This window comes from Hydractinia symbiolongicarpus, chromosome 3, assembly GCF_029227915.1.
Source record: "Hydractinia symbiolongicarpus strain clone_291-10 chromosome 3, HSymV2.1, whole genome shotgun sequence".
In the NCBI taxonomy this organism is placed as follows: Eukaryota; Metazoa; Cnidaria; class Hydrozoa; order Anthoathecata; family Hydractiniidae; genus Hydractinia; species Hydractinia symbiolongicarpus.
In genome coordinates, this window is record NC_079877.1 from 11,955,568 (window position 1) to 11,977,887 (window position 22,320).

The 22,320-nt window shown below is 32.9% G+C and overlaps 2 protein-coding genes across 2 annotated transcripts; both read right to left on the reverse strand.

Moving 5' to 3' along the window:
* Positions 1-1,559: 1,559 nt before the first annotated feature.
* Positions 1,560-11,677, reverse strand: LOC130635747 (uncharacterized). The gene is made up of 6 exons (XM_057445203.1): positions 11,588-11,677; positions 6,931-7,284; positions 3,584-3,886; positions 3,208-3,513; positions 2,991-3,092; positions 1,560-2,907 (listed from the first exon to the last, which is right to left on the reverse strand). The coding sequence occupies exons 1-6, from the start codon at positions 11,646-11,648 to the stop codon at positions 2,696-2,698; spliced, it is 1,338 nt and encodes a 445-aa protein (XP_057301186.1). The 5' UTR covers positions 11,649-11,677; the 3' UTR covers positions 1,560-2,695.
* A 976-nt stretch (positions 11,678-12,653) lies between these two features.
* On the reverse strand, positions 12,654-15,539 carry LOC130636837 (uncharacterized). Its single transcript, XM_057446685.1, has 5 exons — positions 15,464-15,539; positions 14,382-14,684; positions 14,006-14,311; positions 13,791-13,892; positions 12,654-13,721 (listed from the first exon to the last, which is right to left on the reverse strand). The coding sequence occupies exons 1-5, from the start codon at positions 15,537-15,539 to the stop codon at positions 13,510-13,512; spliced, it is 999 nt and encodes a 332-aa protein (XP_057302668.1). The 3' UTR covers positions 12,654-13,509.
* Between the last annotated feature and the right edge of the window lie 6,781 nt (positions 15,540-22,320).

The window sequence follows — 22,320 nt, forward strand, 5'->3', positions numbered from 1 at the left end:
AAGCCATTATGGAATTCGGCAACCACGCGAAATTTCAGAAAAACCGGCGCATGAGCACACTTTCTTTTCATCGACAAATGGCCGTGAACGGAGTCGTTTTAAATATAATAATTTAATTTTACACCTGGATTAATGTCCACGCCGTATCTAACGAAAACAAGTTGTTTATCAACTGCAAAAGAAAAGCGGAGCGAAAAAGGTTGTCTGTTTTTCAAAGTAATCCTGGAAAAGGTTTTTTGAAACATTGTTTACTTATCATGAGGTGTTTACTTATCATTTGTTTTTCTATATTTTCCATTTTTGTGTTCTGGGACCGAGGTTGCTTCCTTTTATAGAAATTCTATCAGATTCGAATATGAATGTAATTCGAATCTGAAATGTAAAAAACAAACTGTTGTGTTGTTGTCAAACGAAGTTGGTGTTGTAGTTAGAAATTTTTCTAACGTTCGATGATTTAACATCACAAAGAGAACTGATTGGAAATGTTTCAGGCAATTGTATGCATCTTCAATTCGTTCTCTTTGGGATGAAACGAAGTTTAGTATTCATAGTAAAAAAATGATTGGAGTTTTATTAGGAGAACGCTAGCAAGCTACCTAGTGAAAAGAAAAAGAAAAGCAGGTTCGTTGTTTAGATTATTTAGTAAAGAAATGAACTTGGGTGCATAACGAGTTTCTAGCCGTTTCTTTCAAAGCTAAATTCTCCGTAAATATTAACTTTGTTGTTGTGTCTTGAGCCGGAAAATATTTTCTTTAAGCACTTATTTTGTAAGTACATACTCTGAAAAATGGGTCAGAAGTTTGAATATCCTAAAAATATGTCTAAGCTTAATAGTTTGCTATAAATATGAAAGTGAAAAAAGTTCAGAACATCGAGGCTGAAATTATAACCCACTATTCTTATACAGCGTGTATATCCTAGACAAGAATTTGCATAAACATGTAAAAAGTAATTTTTCCGTTGTTACTGTTTTTAACACTACAGATTGTGTGATTCAGTATTGATGTCGTTATAAAAAACCTAAACCTAAAACCTAAAGTTAAATCAATGTTTAGATCTGTTACGTTACGATCGTTTGAAATATAATCGATTCTTAAATTCGAAAACGCTGTATTGTTATCTTCTTTGATTTTATGCGTGATTTCCTTAACTATAAGTTTGGGTCTGTTCTTTTAATATTTTGGATTGAGATATTTCCATAGATATACAACATACTAAATAATTCAAGTTTTTATATTTCTCTTTGTGTTTTCAACTATTAATTTCTTGTATTTTGAGTATAACTTTGGAAGGTTTGCCGTTTGCAATAGACTAAACAGCTGATTTTGTATGACTTTGAAAAATGTTGGATTTTTTCAATGTTTGGTATCCTTTTTTCCCCTGGTGTATTTCTGGAATGGCTTTTTTTGGACATATGTTTTTGTTGCACATGCTTATATTTTTAGACGATTTGTTTCAGCGGTTATAAACATAAAATAAGGCGGATTGTGAGCAACCTCGATCCCAGGGCGTTTTTCTCGTTTTTGCCATCCCGTTATAAAAGAGACAAAGAGCGCGGCGTCGATATTAAAATGTGAGTTTTGAAAATTCAAATTACTGAGTTCTATGTTTTTATTTGGCACCCTGAAAAGAACTCAATAAAAGATTCAGTGGATTCTTCCACAGGAATTCGGCTAGTAGATAAATATTGAAACTCAGTAAGTATCATAGATATGTAACAAAGCAGTCAGGAGTTATTAAGAAAAACCGTCAGCGGCCGGGGGGCGGAATCCGTCCCCCCCCCGACCGAATAGGGTTAACCCGGTTGACCTTCTCTAATTCGAATCCCGAGGGGAAAAAGGTTTTGTCCGAATTATAGAGAGATTCGAATAGTATAAAGTCTCTCTTGTTCGAATTTTCAGGTTTGAAGGCTGAAAATTCGAATTAGACAAAGATATCGGAATTTTTCAAAAATTGAAAAAAATAATAAAAGTAAAATGTAATCAAGAATGAACAATTTTTCTTTGATTCTTTCTTTCTTTTTCTACCGTTCAAGATCTAGTACAAACTAGTCTCGGATATAATAAGTTCAAAAAACCCCGGATCGATTAGGATTAAATTGATAGGTGTATACGGGAATTATAGCCAATATTGCAATTGTTACCTATATTTGCAAAAGTTTATGCGGCAAATTCTTTTTAAACCAGATTATGTTTTCTGTTTTTTCTCATACCTTGTCGATAAAATATCTGTATTAGGTTCTTCTGATTTCTTGAACATTTCGCGAATATCTTAGTAGCAATGATAATCTCGTTTTGGAGCCGATTTAAGGACCGTCATAATCTTAATAATTAGAATTAACTTTAAAAAAGTGCTAGAATTGCAAAAAGAAATATTTCCAAGAAATCTAAGAATGGTCAATTCGCGAAAAAAAATGCTTTGCGAAATATCTGAAATAGATCAATTTGAGGTTACGCCATACATACAAAATGTAGCAGCAACTTTAAAATAGTCAAACTAGGCTATAATGACAATAAAACGTCCATATATCTTTTTAGAGTTACGTTAACTCTTCTGATGATAATTTATTTATTCTCTTCTTGCATCAAGAAGATCAATAAAATTGGACAGGAATCGGTGCCTTTGTTGACGAAAAGGACGTAAAGCTTCTTTAAAAAAGACGTGGAAATGTGCTTCTACAGAAAAACACAGTGTGCTAAAATTGTTTTGACCTTTTTTCTGTTCCAATTTCCGAATAGTTATTGACTGTTGGTGGTGACAAATCGGCATAAACAATTTCTTTTCTTGCTTCCAATTGAAGACCTGTATAATGAGATTCAGTTGTAGGAAATACTTCGTACTCTTGTCTATCTTCGTTTTTGTCGTCGTTTTTTGCGCTTTGCTTATTTTTGCAGTTAGTCTCAGCACCTAGAAAATACATGGGCTTGTCATTTCGTATTTTATACTGCTACAGTATTATATACTGCTACAATAATAAAGGATGTTCTAACCTCTGTACTTCACAACTCCATAAATGCATATATTGGCTACTTGCGTGACCACAAACGCTATAATTATTGCTAAAACTAATTTCTTCGTATCCAATCTTTTGACTAAAATTAACACAATGACTTTCAGCAAAAGAAATTCACAAAAAAAACAAAGTAAGTACCAATGCTGTATTGACACAACTGTCAAAATAACATCGGCTATAAAATTGGCATATACCTTCCAACAGTTTTGGACATGTGCAAGGATCGGTAGCATTTGTAGGTCCAGGAGTTGTTAAACTAGCATTGATTTTTATCTTCTCGCCGTATTTGTTTTTGTATGACGCCCAAATAAATACATATGAAGCACTTAATACATTACACACAGCGTAGTATGTATCACTTGTATTAAAAATATATTTTCCTCCTTCAAATTGTAAATGATAGTTAAGCACACAATTTCCAGTTGCTTCACGTGTCCATATACCATTTATACAATCATTATCTTTGTAAAATATTGCATTTTGTAATTTTCGAGGCGAAACTAAAAGTTTTAAAAAGGTTTTAGAAATTTTCAAAAACAAGGTCAGAGAAAGAAAATAAGTGGCCATTACATGTTACATCTATTAGTGTCTCTCCCTTGATCATTCCATTCGTACCAGTCGCATTGAAAACTAGCTTTGTACCACAATCTTCACGTGTCACGAAACGTCGAGTTTTATAAACATATCTGTATCGCATGATTGAGATATTCACTGGCGCAACTGCGGTAGAGTATGAATACTCTAATTCTTTTTGTAATTTCCAAGTTAAAACAGGTTTTGGATTTCCACAAACTTCGGTGGTAACAGATAACTGTTTACCCTCGTTTACAGCATAACTTGTATTTAGTGTAATCCCACAAGCTTCAGGGCCACCTACAATTATTTAAAAAAACAAAAAGTCTAGTGATATCTGTCTTCAAGATCGTTAAATGTAAAATTCAGAGTGGTAATATTATATACTGATATTTTATAATAATAATTCATCTTAAGATGTTTTATAAACCGCAAACTGGAACGCTTAACAAACTTGTAAAACGGTATATCGAGTAGCAATCATTAGCGAACCTTTTTGTGGGCATTTTTTATATGAGAAAACCTTTTGACATGCAAATAAAATGTGACTACGAAATTTTAAAAAAATTATAAATTATGATAAGTGATTAAGTGTACTAAGATTTCCTCATTGGTATAGATTGTGCGACCTTGATTCCTCGTAGACTAATTAAATTCAATTTAATTTAAAAAAAGTCAAATTTAATGACATCAATGGGATACAAATGAAATCATATCTAACATTTTGCTTCTATAACGATCTAAACCTAAAAAGATCCATTTTTTCGGGAAACAATAACGCTTATTTTATTAAGCTTGGTACATACGTTAGGGTGGTTAGGGTGAGGACAAAATATTTGATAACATTGAGATTCATTTATAAATTCACACGCAACTGTGAAACCAAGATCAATGACTTACTTCCAAGAAAACAATGTGAAACTGTCATACTTTTTGTTGTTTTTAAACCACATATTTTATATTTACAATAACGACTTTTCTTAAAAACATCATTAGCTGTCATAATATATTCCTGTTAAAACCTAAGTTTAATTTTTTGGTTATCTAGATTGAAAAATATCTTAGTTTCCACTCCCCATAGTTTGCTATTAAACACTCTTCTTATGTTAATCATCGTTTGTACAAATACCACACCCTTGGTAACCGACTCATGTATTTCAACCGTTTGACTGTAAACAAAGGCATAAAATTAAATCTTTAATGCATTAAAAGCCAAGTAAAGGGTAACCCAGCAGCAATAGTAAAATCCTATTAGCAGCTAATTTACTTTCCGGATAATCCATACCATGATTAGTACTAAGACAATTACGTATTAATCAGGCATAATTTTTTTAACAGATGAAGGGGCTTATAACATAAAATATTCAAAGGATTTACGAGTTGCAGCTAGAATTTTCACCTTTTAAACCTTATTAACAGCGGGTCTTTTTTGTACTGTATAGCCCTTAAAAGAGGAACAAAGTAAATTTTACCTATGCATAGAAAAAAACGTGTCCTACTTGTAGAAAGTCATAATACAAACACATACAAGGTAAATATGACACGCAATATCGCACATGTCTGAAATAAACCATTCTCCCAGTTTGCCAACAAGCACTTTTAAAAGTTCACGAAACATGCCACCGTCCAAATAATGCCGTGAACCCTCCATGGTACATCAAGTTCACAACTTTTTTTGTCCTAACAGGTCTCAATGGAGTTAGAAATAGTCTCACAAAGGTTAATTATTGCATATGTGGCTGTTAGTACTTCTAGGGAACAATTTTTAAAATATTGCCAGTTACTTCAAAAGTATTTCCAGTATTAAAAGTAAGTTGATATGTCACCTTACAATTTACAGTATCCTCTGTGTTCCAATCCACATGGACACAATTATCTTGATGGTAATAGCAATGGCAGTTTCACCTAATGGTTTAACTAAATGATTATATACCATCTAACAGGCAATGATGTTTTTTAAAAATTTAATAAATCGATACACAAATTTTTTTAACATGTTTGGTATACTACAAAAAATGTTTATTTATACGTAGATAATAAACAGTATAATGAACAAAACAGTGACTCACAATTATATCAAGTTATTACAAGCTTGTGACCATATGCTCGAAATCCAATTATGTGACCGTAATTTGTCCTAGTTAATGCTTTTGTTGTATATGTCTATTGGTAAGTTCTTGTGATATTTTCTTTCAAAGCAGAACTGGCTAAAGATTGCCACAAACATCTTGTTTTAAAGTCAATTCTGTTACTCCATTCATGCTGTCGCTTTCAGATATATTGGCACCACAAAAAAGAGGACCCCCTTCATCAAGTATGTAGCAGGTTACACCATTCACATACTGATTATAACCAAAAAACTTTCATTATTAATGGACGTAATAAACAAAAGAGTTTGAAGGATATAAAAACCACATGGTATGGTATCAACCTAGCAAGTAACCACGTTACTTGCTAGGTTGATACCATAAATGATTAATGCATGTAAAGTAGTTAAAATTTATTAACAAAATTATCATTGATAGCGCAGCGTACTATCAATTCAATAATTTATAGTGACAATTGCTGATTTTGTTGAGAAGAAGTGGCTTATCATAGCAAAAAACTTGGTTGTAAGAACTGTACTTCAGGAGGATAATTTTTTTAATTTTTTTGCAAAATTCTATAGCCAAATGTTGTCATAAACTTGAATTCCTAATAAGCTTTAGGACTTGCAACTTTAGGAAGAGGAGCAAAACTCATAAAAGGCTACTTAATTTTAATAATTTTCATGGCAACAGAAAGTCTCCGTAACATGCCAAAAATAAATTTTTCCTAAGAACTTATTGTGATCATTCGGTAAAACTTTCCTCCCTGATTAGAATATTGCAAGATCATACCCATCTAACAGAAAGATATATTGGAAATGAGGGATTTTTGTTTGTGGTGCCTATAGGCATTTTAATTTAGGTGTTGAAAAGATAATTAAATATTTAAGCAGCAAGATGATACTTTGTTTCTTTGTGATGGAAAACAGGTGCCACATTGTTCATTCTTATTTCTCCAATTTTAAACAAAATGTGACGATATCAGATCTATACTTTTTGTAGCATGTAGTCCCTAATTTTACGGGTTTATAAACCTTTGATCAAGATCTAGTTTTGTTTGATTTAATATATAATAGCTTTCTACTTCTTGAAAGGCTTAGCTTGTTATAGACATAAAACAGAAATAAATTAAACCTGGAATATAGACTTTAAAATTTCGCTGTCATTGCAAAGATATTTGTTACTTTGAAAAAGCCTGACACCAGGAATTGGAATAATAAATTGCACATTTTGGAAAATAAAAAAACTGTAACTCACCTACAACTTCTTTTATAACCACTGTTGAATTTTTTGGATAATATTCTAGTGCATTGTAGAATACAACTTTCAAGTTATAAGACTTCTTTTCATTGAACTCGATTTTTTTGATAGATAGTGTATATATACCATTTGTCAAGCTTCCAGATAATCTATTACCAAACCTTTCTTCACCAGCAGTTGTGAGGGTTGATACAAAGTTGATTATTTGAACATTGGGTGATCCAAGAACAAAAACCTCTGCCGTAGATATTTCTTCCCCTAAATCAGGGACAACTCTCCACTTCAATTGCGCAGTTTGATTAACTGGAACTTCTAAATTAGTTTTGACAGTTTCAACTGTGCCACATATCACTAAAAAAAGTAGGATTATACATAGTCATGAATAATGATCAATTTTCTTTCAAAAAACAATGCAAAAATATCTTTAAAATATGCATTTTAAATTCACGTTCTCAGAGCTGTTAAAACATAATTATATATACACAAAACATGAGTTCTTAAATAAAGAGTATAACAACTAACCACAAACAACTATAATATTATGCTTGCAGGCATGAAAAACAAGCCTCTGCTATTTCACATTGTGACAATGCAGGCCACTTCTTCAATAAAACTATGCCAGAGCTACAAAAAGCACCCGCTAAAACATTATAAGTGCTATGGTCGGCGAAAAATCGTATTCGTAAGCAAAATTTACAAGTGCGATGTGAATATATGTAAGTGTGATTCGCAATTAATTGTTTTTTGTTTACTGCGACATTTTATGTTACTTAAGCTGTACAGAAATCAATTTTGTAAAACGTATTAACCACAAGTGCAAGGTTGAAACAATGTTGAACGTGATGATGTGTTGGCAGATTTGCTATACGTTTTTGGCGTTTACTATATTTCTAGACATTTTTGATTTCTCTTGCCCCTTTTAAAAACATTTTTTAAACTTTATTCAACATGTTTCTTCTTTTGTATTACAACACAAAAACATTCGTCCGTAAGCTGTATTAGGTACAGGACACCTAACCTCCCAATGTTCTGGTTATATTTAACTTGCATGGATGTGCACTCTTCTCGCAGTATTCTCTGTGACAATGAAGACCGAACTGACCTGTGACATGGTTCCAAATGGTTTTCTGTCTTTCGTTTCAGTCTCAATGTAATCCAGCAGCCGAGCATAAGAGTGTCAGCATGAAGGAAAGGGGCCAACTTTAATATTCCCTATACTTTTTAAACAAATCAATAACAAGCAAACGAATGTTACGTGATCAACGTAATAGCCTTTTTCATCGCTCTTATATATTATAGAAAAGAAAAAAATCATGAGTGCGATAAAAAGCAAATGTAAATTATTTTATGAGTGTGAAATTGAATTACGGTATGCAAAGCAAAAATTTTTCACCTATACTTTTTCTTGTGTTCTTTATAGGAAATTTAACTTACGTTGAAAACAAAAAGAATAAAAGAAATGTCAAAATTTTATCCAAGATCGCTGTATATAATTCGGTGTATAAAAATTAAGGTCTGAAATTATGTGAAAGTACGTTTTTGTATGATTTTAAGTCATGAAATCTCTCCGCATTTTGAAATTTTGGAGGTTATCTTAAATAGCTCGTGCTTGCAAGGACCTGGAATCCAGAAACTGCTAAAATTACAATGTTTCTATTAACACCTTTTATTTTCCATTTTTGACAACTCACAATCAGTTTGTGTTACAACTGGCTGAAACATTATAGTTAGTCTAATATTTTACGCATGTTATGTAAAAGTCAGATCTCTGTATCCTCTCTTAAGTAAAAACTTTATTGATTTAAGAGCTCTAAATTAGCAGAACTTTGTTTAATTTAATTTTTTTACTTCTATTTTGCCACTTACGTTGTATGAACCCATGATTGTTGCTGCTTGTTTCTGTCAGACTTAAGGCCTTTGGATTATATCTTATGTGGTTAACCTTCCTCATTTTGAAGAATAAAAACTTAAATTAGTTCTAGAGTGTTTAAAGCTCTAATTAGAGTTAAAAAATTGACGGTATGTGGAGATCCACGGAATTTAGGATCTTTGCCGACCTTGGTATGGGACAGATCTTATTTAGGATATTGTATCCAATTCTGGAGATTGTTTCCATAATCAAAGACATTTTTCTGATAGAAAAAGCAACCAGACAGAAAGAAAAAATCACCTTATTATAGTTGTCTTGAAAGAGCCCAAAATGGAGTTTTATATATAAAACAAGTGTAGATTTAGATGTGCATATTTTACATGGTTAGCCCCACAAATATCAAGGAATATGCCTTGTCCAAGTTTATCAATAACAAAATCTCACCTGAGCAATAAATCGCTTGGACAAGGTTAGGGGTATTATAACATGGATATTATCACAACATTGCACCATAAACTTGGCACGAGTGAAGTTTTGGGAAATTGACTGTTAAAATTATCTGTTACAATCTTTGACCAAAGTTTTTGAAAAATCGTTCACGTTATTTAAAAATTATGATAACGATAGGGTAACGATTGGTAAACATAAATTTTATGGCTTGCACGTTTAAGTCCCTCATTGGTTGTGGCATTTAGTTGGTGCAATGGTGAACAAAAAACACATGTTGTTGGAATTCAATTGCTAACAACTGCTTGTCACTATTAAAGAAGTATATGCATATTTCTTCAACTGATTTCATTGCTTGTTACTGAAAATTTGAACCTTGCTATAGATGAGTTTCAATGTTTATGTTTTCACGGGGTTGTCTTGCAGATGTGGGAAAAAATCAGAAAAATTGGGGCAAAAAATGCAGACCCTAGGTGAAGAAAAATCAAAATATGATTAAGAACTTTTGTACTCTGGCCACTAGCATCTTTTCACTGATATATGATCAAAATCTGAAGTACATGCAACCTATATCCTAATTTCAAAATCAAAAGATGCCTCCACCTGAGAATAAAGTTTGAAATTTACTGATCCACGGCTTATCACCTGCATTATCAGTCAGGGATAGCAAATTAGGCTATCACGCCAAGTTAGGATAGCAGATTTGTTAGAAGATTTTCCAAAGATTAGTTAGGAAATCATCTCCTATTTAGGTGTGTTTTCTTCTTTTACAATTATCTCAACAACCAAGTCTGATCGTGTCACCTTTCTTCGGAGTTTTGTTGCTCATTACATCATCCTCGTTCAAGCAAAAATTTTTATAGTTTGCTTTACAGGAATACAAATTATATGTTAAAAGTCATTGGATCTTCTAATTAGACAATAAATAGCCTATTTAAGCTATGTACCACTATGTTGAGAATATGTGCGCGGAAAAATTAGCCCTCTCGAGAGCCAACCCTGGCCGTAAAACAAAGAAGCCGTAACAGAAATAATAAAGAAAAGTTATACTTGGATCATCAAAATGAGGTTCTATAGAATGTTTTTAGCTAATAAAACCATTGCAAATATGCAGAAGGACAGCGATAGGCAGCAAAAACCAGGTTGATAGTTTAATTCGGAGAGATAAATCGCGTAAATAAGCTATATCATAGATTAATTACACTATCATTGCCTAATTTGCGGTTATCCCTCACTGATTATTTTGTCTGTCAACTTGCGTGAGAAGTCTGGGGATTATAAACAACACGCATCATGATGAAGGTTGTCTAAGGGACTGCAAAGAGGCAAAAAGATAAAACCAGTTTCTCAATTTAGTGCAACAAATATACAACATATCCTCATCCAGAAAATTTTGACAAAGTATAAATCTTTTTTGTTTTTGTTTTTTTTACTTGGTACAACAGTTAAAATGGGGTTCATTTGAAAAAAAATGGCAATCTTTCCTTTCTAGTTAGCTAGCTGGCTAAGGCCACCATAAAAAATATGTTATGTTTACGTCCTGAAGATCCTGCAAAAATGAGTCCGTTGGTCAGTCGGGCGTATTTTTTCCCGAGCTTTATAGATAACATAACAATAAAATAATGTGGAAGAAGTTGTTCTGTTTGACATGATATAATCAATGCCGTTATAATATTATTTGTAAAACTATTTTGTATTATTGAGACTGTTGGGTATGTAGCACAGACAAAGGTTGTTTGTGTTAGGCGTTTACTCAAGTTTAGTGAGCACAGTTTCTTAATTTTTATTCCTACGTCCAAAACCTCATAAAATTTGCTCAATTACAGTCCTTTATTTTGGAATTATTGTAAAATCTAAACAGACAGACATTCGCCATTTTTTGTCTTTGTTTTCTAAAATGTGCAATTCTTTTATTGCGTAAGTAATATTGTCCACTAAAACTGGGGCTTGTGAACGACCTTCTAGGAAGGGTTTCTACGTCTGGTACAGTTCGGCTAATAATCTCAGCTCTCGGCAGACAAGGAGCTACTTTTTCTCTACAGTCGAACTTCCTTGATTATTTAAGTACGGTTGCATTAGTTCCCAGTTAATTGATCCAACATTAGACATTTTTATTAACCTAAACAGAGATACATTCTACCATGTAACCAAAATTTTTTTAAATATATCGTGTCTGGAATCATCGAATACGTATATGCGCTGACGATTGATAACAATACTTTGTTACGTTACTTATAGGTTGGGACCATGTCATGTCTAAACTACATTCCCACAAAATATTTCGCTCACTAAAACAATATAAAAAGGACTAATATTACATTGATAGCACTCACCTACCTGTCTTCAACATTACCAAATGTGTTAAACAGATATAAAGGTACGTCTTCAAAGCTGTCATCTTGTAAAAGTAAATATAATGTTGTGTACTCCACTTGCTAACATTTGATAATGTCAAAGTTCAGTTACGTTTACTCATTGTAACGTAATTAAACCATAATCAACGGAAAAGTGAAACCTCATTTTAATTGTTTAATTTAATGAAACTTTTAGATGACGCTCTTCAATCAAATAATAATGTTCCATTCTAGGGAAGGACAGAGAAAATCATTACATGAGATATTCATTTTATATACATTACAAAAAAACTTGATAGAAACCAATAAGAAAACATGCTACCGACTAAAATTTACCCTTATTTATATCTGATTTAATATACTTTTTTGTGGAATTTACCATTTATGTTATTTTCTGACGGACAAATAAATTAGTCCCACAAGTAAAATTATAGGTTAAGATTATTTAGTAAAGTGATACCGGTGAAAGCAAATACACTGTAAATTACAAATCCCCGAAAAATAGGAAGGTAAACTAAATCTTATGACGGGTTTTAACCGCAGGACTATATTATGCTATCATACCATGGTGAACATGACATTTGTAAATAGATATTAAAAAAGTGTCTTACGCCTACCTTGTTGGCAATGATTAAGGAGGAAAAGTTTCAGCAAAAAAAGAAAACCATAATAGAATTTTAAATGACGTCATAATTATTGTAATTTATAAAATCCGGTTATTTTGATCTGCCACTGATAAAACTTACAAAAGTTGTTACTTGCTCTAAAATGCCGTGGAAAAAGAAGATATTTTAAATCTTTAAAGTAGGAATGAGTATATGTGCAAGTATCTTTTCCAAAAATATATGTTTGCCAATGCTAGTTTGTTAACCCAGTTGACGTTCTCTAATTCGAATCCCGAAGGGAAAAAGTTTTTGTCCGAATTATAGAGATATTTGAATAGTATAAAGTCTCTATTATTCGAATTTTCAGGTTTAAAGGCTGAAAATTAGATTTAGACAGAGATATCCGAATTTTTCAAAAATTGAAAAAAATAATAAAAGTAAAATATAATCAAGAATGACCGATATTTCTTTGATTCTTTGATTCTCTTTCTACCGTTCAAGATCTAGTACAAACTAATTGCTGAAAAAGTGTTCGGTTTACATAGTTTCTTCTTAGTTAGATTTTTTAAATCAAATATTTTGTTCAATTTGTGACGTACTGAAAGTGTGGTAAGCCTGTGAAAATTTATTGATGGGTGGCGTAACCCTTCCCCCCTTCTCGGATATAATAAGTTCAAAAAACCCCGGATCGATTAGGATTAAATTGATAGGTGTATACGGGAATTATAGCCAATATTGCAAATGTTACCTATATTTGCAAACGTTTATGCGGCAAATTTTTTTTAAACCAGATTATGATTTCTGTTTTTTCTCATATCTTGTCGATAAAATATCTGTATTAGGTTCTTCTGATTTCTTGAACATTTTGCGAATATCTTAGTAGCAATGATAATCTCGTTTTAGAGCCAATTTAAGGACCGTCATAATCTTAATAATTAGAATTAACTTTAAAAAAGTGCTAGAATTGCAAAAAGAAATATTTCCAAGAAATCCAAGAAGGGTCAATTCGCGAAAAAAAAAGGCTTTGCGAAATATCTGAAACAGATCAATTTGAGGTTACGCCATACATAGAAAATGTAGCAGTAACTTTAAAATAGTCAAACTAGGCTATAATGACAATAAAACGTCCATATATCTTTTTAGAGTTACGTTAACTCTTCTGATGATAACTTATTTATTCTCTTCTTGCATCACGAAGATCAATAAAATTGGATAGGTATCGGTGCCTTTGTTGACGAAAAAGACGCAAAATTGTTTAAAAAAGACGCGGAAATGTGCTTCTACAGAAATACACAGTGTGCTAAAATTGTTTCGACCTTTCTTCTGTTCCAATTTCCGAGTAGTTATTGACTGTTGGTGGTGACAAATCGGCATAAACAATTTCTTTTCTTGCTTCCAATTGAAGACCTGTATAATGAGATTCAGTTGTAGGAAATACTTCGTATTCTTGTCTATCTTCGTTTTCGTCGTGGTTTTTTGCACTTTGCTTATTTTTGCAGTTAGTCTCAGCACCTAGAAAATACATGGGCTTTTCATTTCGTACTTTATACTGCTACAGTGAATAATAGAAGATGTTCTAACCTCTGTACTTCAAAACTCCATAAATGCATATATTGGCTACTTGCGTGACCACAAGCGCTATAATTATTGCTAAAACTAATTTCTTCGTATCCAATCTTTTGACTAAAATCAACACAATGACTTTTAGCAAAAGAAATTCACAAAAAAGCAAAATAAGTACCAATGCTGTATTGACACAAGTGTCAAAATAACATCGGCTATAATTTAGCATATACCTTCCAGCAGTTTTGGACATGTGCAAGGATCGGTAGCATTTGTAGGTGCAGGAGTTGTTAAACTAGCATTGATTTTTATCTTCTCCCCGTATTTGTTTTTGTATGACGCCCAAATAAATACATATGAAGCATTTAATACATTACACACAGCGTAGTATGTATGAGTTGTATTAAAAATATATTTTCCTCCTTCAAATTGTAAATGATAGTTAAGCGCACAATTCCCAGTTGCTTCACTTGTCCATATACCATTTATACAATCATTATCTTTGTAGAATATTGCATTTTGGATTTTTTGAGGAGAAACTAAAAGTTTTAAAATGATTTTATAAATTTTCAAAAACAAAGTCAGTGAAAGAAAATAAGTTGTCATTACATGTTACATCTAATAGTGTCTCTCCCTTGATCATTCCATCCGCACCAGTCGCATTGAAAACTAGCTTTGTTCCACAATCTTCACCTGTCACGAGACGTCGAGTTTTATAAACATATCTGTATCGCATGATTGAGATATTCACTGGCGCAACTTCGGTAGAGTATGAATACTCCAATTCTTTTTGTAATTTCCAAGTTAAAACAGGTTTTGGATTTCCACAAACTTCGGTGGTAACAGATAACTGTTTACCCTCGTTTACAGCATAATTTGTGTTTAGTGAAATCCCACAAGCTTCAGGGCCACCTACAGTTATTTAAAAAAACAAAAAGTCTAGTGATATCTGTATTCAAGATTGTTAAATGTAAAATTCAGAGTGGTAATATTATATATTGATATTTTATATTGTATTATAAACCGCAAACTGGAACGCCTAACAAACTTGTAAAACGGTATATCGAGTAGCAATCATTAGCGGACTTTTTTTTGGACTTCTTTCATATGAACACACCTTTTAACATGTAAATAACATGTGATAACAAAATTTTTAAAAAAATTATAAAATATGATAAGTGATTAAGTGTACTAAGATTTCCTCATTGATATAGATTGTGCGACCTTGATTCCTCGTAGACTAATTTAATTTAATTTAATTTAAAAAAAAGTCAAATTTAATGACATAAATGGGATACAAATGTACAAAAATATCCAACATTTTGTTTCTATAACGATCTAAATCTAAAACGATCTATTTTTCCGGAAATAAGGACGCTTATTCTATAAAGCTTTGTACATACGTTGGTGTGGTTAGGGTGAGGACAACATTATATGATGTCATTAAGATTCATTTATAAATTCACACGCAACTGTGAAATCAGGTTGAATTAGTTCCTTCCAGGAAAACAATCTGAAACCGTCATACTTTTTGTTGGTTTCAAACCGCATAATTGATATTTACAACAACGACATTTGTTAAATAAAGGCATTAGTTGTTATAATTTATTCCTGGTAAAACAAAAGATTTAATTCTAATACTAATTGCAAATTGTGTGGTTCTCTCAGTAGGAAAACGTCTTAGTTGTCACCCCTAAGTTTCCCATTATACACTCTTCTTATGTTAATCCTCGTTTGTACAAATACCACACCCTTGGTAACCGACATTTCTACAGTTAGATTGTAAAAAAACTCATAAAATCAAATGCATTAAAAGCCAAATAAAGGATAACCCAACAACAGTACAATCACTTTAGCAGCTAATTCACTTTTATCATGATATGTATTAAGACAAATGCGTATTCATCTGGCATAATTTTTTAAGAGAAGCAGGGGCTTACAACATAAAAATTTCAAGTGACTTTCAAAGGGGGAATGTCGGGAAAAAAATATTATATTGCAGCTGATTTTAGGGTATATAAAAGAATTGTGAAACACGGAAGTTTAAGACTGGTTGTATATTTTCTGTAGCATGTAGTCCCTAATTTCAAGGGTTTATAAACTACATTTTTTTGATCAAGTCCGCAGTTTTGTTTGAATTAATAAACAACACTTCTTAAAAAAGGTTAGTTTGTTAAACACAAAGGAGAAACAAATTAAACCTGGAATACAGACTTTAAAATTTCGATCTCATTGTAAACTTTTTTAATAAAGTGACGTTTTTCCGACCATCCTTTAGTGATCACGATTTGTTCTGCTGTGTGCGTAAATAGAATCACGTAAAATTCAAACCTAAAGAGATCCCTTGTTGAGACTAATCTAATTAAAATCACAATACAATAAACGCTGAAATCCAAAATTCTGATTGGTCACAACGGCCTGGCAATATTTCAATCAAACAGTTTCCACAGTATTTAACAAACATGTTCCCTTTATTATGAAGCACGTAAAGTCGAAACCTGCACCTTGGCTAACACCTGAAATTAAAGCTTCGATGAATGAATGGGATAAATTATTAAGAAAATCCCACAGAACAAAATCTGAATGTGACCTTAGAGCGTACTAAAACAAAAGAAATCGCGTAAATCCTGCTTCGGACCACCAAAAGTAGCTATAGCAAAAACTTGCTTGGACAAAACGCTAATGATCCCGAAAACTTTTAGAAAACTTTAAATTTGATTTATCCATCCAGCTCATCAGAAAATGTAACTTCCAAAACGTTTGACATTGGCGGAGACAAGTGTAGAGATAGCAACAAGATCACGCACGGTTTTACATCATTCTTATCAGCAATAGTTCAATCAATAATGTCAAAGTCGCGGCTTTTATGTGATTCGATTTGAAGAAAACCGTCAGATAAATTTTTTAAGACTTACAAAACCTTCCATCTAAAAAACATAACCTTAGAAAATTAAAAAGAAAGAAATCCAGTGCTAACGATGAGCTTCCATCTGCTTTACTGAATTAATTGAAGCATTCAAAAATTCATCCTTTATGCCACATTCTAAATCTATCCATATCAACTGGAATTATATCAACTGCCTGGAAGAATGCCAAAATTATACCGGTTTAAAAATCTGTTACTCGATCTAAATTTAACAATTATCGACCAATATCAATCTTACCAATTCTTTCCAAAATTCATGAGGAAATTGTTCATAATCAACCTAACAACTATTTGCCGGAAAATGAACTTCTGTGTTCACGTCAATTTGGTTTTCGTAAGGGTATGTCAACCCAACAAGCAGTTACCATATTTTTGATGGCATTTGTTCACATGTTGATAAAGGAGATATGGTTGGTGCGTGATTTATAGATCTTACGAAAGCATTTGACACAATTAGTTATTCTAAATTGCTATCGAAACTTCCGACATATGGAATACATGATCGTGAACTAGATTGGTTTACAGATCATCTTTTTTGTCGTACAGCAAATTTTAAATTTGATCGATGTGAATCCGAAAGTTTTGTTAATTTTTCTGGAGTACCGCAAGGGTTTATCCTTGGTCCTCTTTTATTTTTTCCTGCAACATCATTTTACTTTGCCCGATGATGGGAGAAGGATCTCCCGAAACGTCGCTTACTAAACTATCATGTTCAAAAAATGATAAACTTTCCACAGTAATATGAATACTGAACAGACAAACCGAAATAATATCTTCAATAATATCAAACAGCAATATGGAGAATCCATCTTGGCAGAAGTCAGATCGCTAGAGAAATCAAGAATAAAATACGCAAGATACACTAACCATCTTCCGTTTTCTCTACGTTGTCTTCACAACGAGATAACACCTAAAGATCTTCAACTTACCTGCAGAGTCAAGACTGAAAGAAGTAACAAAATCTTACAACGCGCAAGCCGCCAGTTGTTGCAAGAAAGAATCCATCTAAATCACGTAACACGTAACACCCTACATCGCCAAATACTTGATCTTGACAACACCATCAAATCGAGACTCTCCACCGACCAATATAAACAGGTTAAGAATATTCATGATAGCGTGTATGAAAAAGAAATGAGATCGGTTAAAGACAGACACCTTAAAAAGTTCAACAAAATCAATGACAGATTCAATGATGATACACAAACGGGTATAGAAAAGAGCAAATGGATTGTCAATCTCTCCAACAGACAACTCACGACAGAAGAAACAAACCTTCTATCAAAAGGAATGAATTTCTGCATGACACCAGCTTCAATTCCAAAGAAAGAAATAGTTGCGAAAGTGGAAGAGGCAATTAAAGATCTACCAAAAGAAGAGGCAGACACAGTAAGAGCTAAAGTAAGCCTCACGCTACAGAAAAGCAAAACACCAAAGGACAATTTGCAAAAATCTGAAAGACTGTCATTGAAGAATCTAAAGAAGGACAAAGATATCATAATCCTACCGGTAGACAAGGGGAGAACAACGGTTATCATGAATACACTTGACTACATCAACAAGTGCAACGAACACATCAACAACTGGCCTTACAAACTTCTCAAGAAAGATCCCACAGAAGTCATCAAACGAGAAGCGAGGAACATCTAAATGGAGTTGAAGAGAAAAGAATACATCGACGATAAGCAGTATTACCGACTGAAACCTTGTGACGGACCACCACCGCGATTTTACGGACTACCCAAAATTCATAAACAGGGAAATCCAATTCGACCAATAGTTTCCTGCACTGGAACACCGTTATACAACCTATCAAAATTTGTTGCTTCCATCCTCAGCAAATTCACAGCAAGTGACCACAACAAAAACTCAAAAGAATTTTCGGAATACATCAGAGAAATAAAGATAGCAGACAACGAATGCATGGTATCATTTGATGTCACATCACTCTACACAAATGTTCCCATAAAAGACACCTTAAACATCATTAAAGACATTATCGAAAACGATGCTGCATTCGGTGAAAAGACAAAGATTCCAGTACCGGATTTTCTGCGTTTGGTCGAACTTGTTCTAACCAAAACATGGTATCTGTTTAATAAGAACTTCTACACTCAAACAGACGGAGTTGCCATGGGAGACCCTGCATCATCAGTAGTCGCAGAAATATACATGCAAGCACACGAGACAACAGCATTAGTCACATCAGACAAACGTCCAAAGGTTTGGAAAAGATTTGTTGACGACGTATTCGCCATAATCAAAAGATCTCATCTAGAAGAGTTCCATGAACACATCAACGGCCTACATCGACAAATCAAATTCACTGTTGAGCTTGAACACGATGGAAGTATCGCTTTCCTGGACACTTTGGTCAAACGCAAGAATGGTTCCATTTCAGTTTCAGTGTATCGTAAACCAACACACACTGACCAGTACCTTAACTTCGAATCAAACCATCAGAAATCTTGCAAAGAAAGTGTCATATCTTCATTACTGAATCGTGCCAACAGTGTAGTCAGTGACAAACAGGAGAGGAAAATAGAAATTCGACGTGTAAGAAATGCATTAATCACAAATGGATACAGTCATAAAGTCATCACGCAAGTAGAAAATAAAATGAAGAGAAGATGCAACGGGGACAACAAGGAAACATCAGAGGAATTTATCGCATCAGCATTCCTACCCTTCGTACCAGGTACCAGCGAGATCCTTCGTCGAGTTTTAAGGCAACACAAGATCAAATGCATTCTTACCTCTAAAGACACCCTAAGAAGCACTTTGTCTAAACCAAAAGACAAAATAAACCTGGAAGAGCAAAACAATGTTGTTTACGAAATCCCGTGTAAAGATTGTGATGCAGTGTATATAGGCGAAACAAAAAGAAAGTTTAAGCAACGAGTACAAGAACATATGTGCGCAGTGAGAAACGGAGATGTGAAGAAAAACGAAATTGCGGACCACAGCTGGAGCAGAAGTCATCAGTTTAATTGGGATAAGAAGAAAATCATTGACAGAGAATCCAGAACAACGGCCAGAAAGATTAAAGAAACCATCAACAGTGTAGAACGTAACAAACACATAAACAGCATCTCGTATCAACTTCCTGAGATTTGGTTACCAGCCCTACAGAAGAAGTAGTTACCTACATCCAGGTCCGAAAATGTTAATTACCGTAATTAACTGTAATTATCAGCTCGTTTCTGATTGGTTAATTTTTATGAATTTCGATCCTCTGCAATTATATAAATACATGCGCAACATCATTTTACTTTGCCGATGATGGGAGAAGGATCTCCCGAAACGTCGCCTACTAAACTATCATGTTCAAGAAATGATAAACTTTCCACAGTAATATGAATACTGAACAGACAAACCGAAATAATATCTTCAAGCATCTATACCTTTAAAAAATCAAGTTCATTAGAAAAAAGTTCATACATATTATATGGTAATAGTGAAAAAATCTTGTTTTGACTAAAATGTACATTCCGTTTTATTGTCTTTAGCGTAGTAAAAAAGAATAGATAAAACAATAAGTAAACGATATAACAATAATTACTAAATGCTACCTACATCGGTAGCTCCTGTCATCTTCAATAAAATGCAACTGAACTTTCTGCAACTATAACAATTCTTTTAATGTGCAATTATGTCACCTTAAATGTTTTTATTACCTTTTTGGAAATGGTAGTATTTTTGGCTTCAAGAACAATAATTCTATTACACTAATTTCTTTTCCCAGTACTGATTTTCTATTACACATCACTTAAAACAGTCTAGTTACATTTTGCTACTGTGTCATTTGTAGTACTCACAACAGATAGACAAATCGCTACAGAAAGCAATAAATTACTACGCTTTCGAAGTATAGAAATGAAACTTTCTTCGTCACGTTCTATGAAATTTTTTAATTCGTAAATGTCTGTAGAATATTGAACTTCACCAAAGAAATATAAAAATCCGTGGTTTTTGTTTTCAAATAAAACATTAAACGGCTGAGAAAAAATACGGACAATTCTTACTTACCTGAGTTCAACTTTAAAAGAAGTGTAAAACAAATTCAAAGATGCTTCTTCTTTACACTATCGAAAAATATCATCTTGTACTACTAAAAATATTACATATATTGTTGATGCATAAAGTATGATTAATGTTTCGTTACAACTTGACAGGTTTAATTACATTAATTAAGTTAACTGTCTGTAATGCAATTAACTAAGTTTTAATCACGGTTTGAATAATACAAAATGGAATTGTTTCTTTTTCATTTTTCTGGTATAATGTTTGTTTGAAAGGGTTATTATATCAAATAATTTGGTCTACCTATATATTCAGTCAGGGCACAGACCTCGCGAGTTCGGTCTGTGCTTTTGACCTCGGGCTTTGTACTTCACAGTACAACATCAAAACCAGTCAGTATCCGTTTATAGCTGCTTTCTTTTTATATGTGTTTTACAAACTTAAACTAACTACCTTAAATTGTTTAATCTTTATGTGCAATAACGAAGACATTGATGTTCTGTAAGACGGGTTGGTATGATTGTGTCCGTACGTGTGTAAGTGTCACAAACTGGTTTTACTGAATTATTTTATTACTGAGGAAAATGTTCTTGGACTTTACATCATTCCACTAATTATGCTATTGCACATAAAGTAAGGGAGTAGCATAACAAAGGTAACAAAAACTTAATCAAATCATCGCAAGGAAAACATTTGAGTCGTAACATATAAAATGAAAACAGATCACCACAGCACTACGTAGACATGTTGCCACAGGTGAAACAAACAAAGACAAGTGCACCATATTTCAAACAACACTCTTTCATTTAGTACACTTAAAAGGAGGTAATACTTAAGCCTCGTTCTACAGAGATGTGATAGTTCTAACACAACATTGTTTTTATTAAAAGACAAATGCTTAAACTGTACAAGGTGTTTAGATGAAATTCCAGAATGTTTCAAATCATTTTCGACAAAATGTCAAACAATCCACCTTTGATTTAGTTATCTTTTCTCGCGAAGCCTGTTTAAAACGTTAACGAGAAAAAGACATTGGAGAAAGAACGAAATTATCCATTTTTCATGCCGGAAAATGTTTTCTGTATTTAATTTTAGTAAGTAAACCATTTCTAGTACTTTTGAATGTGATATACATGTTTATATATGTTTATTTATATGTAAATGATTATATGGGAATTGACCTTTTCTGAATTTTCGCGCAGATAGATTTTTTTTTTGCCAAATTCACGAAAAAAGGTATTCGCAAAGATTAAACAATTTAAGGTAGTTAGTTAAACTTTATAAAACACATGCAGTCAGGCAATAAAACGGATACAGACCGGTTTTGATGTTGCATTGTAAAATACAAAGCCCTCAGTCAGAGAAAGCAGTTATAAACGGATACTGACCGGTTACTGTGAAGTACAAATCCCGAGGTCAAAAGTACAGACCGAGCTCGCAAGGTCTGTACTGTGCCAGGAGTCATAGTATTTACATTAGAAGCAATAAAAACATGTTACCAAAGCAATTACAACGCTCACACTAGAAGACTAAAAAATATCCTTCGAAATCTTTATTTTCTTACCTGTTTCTAACTTACCTAAATGCTGCTTGCAGTTA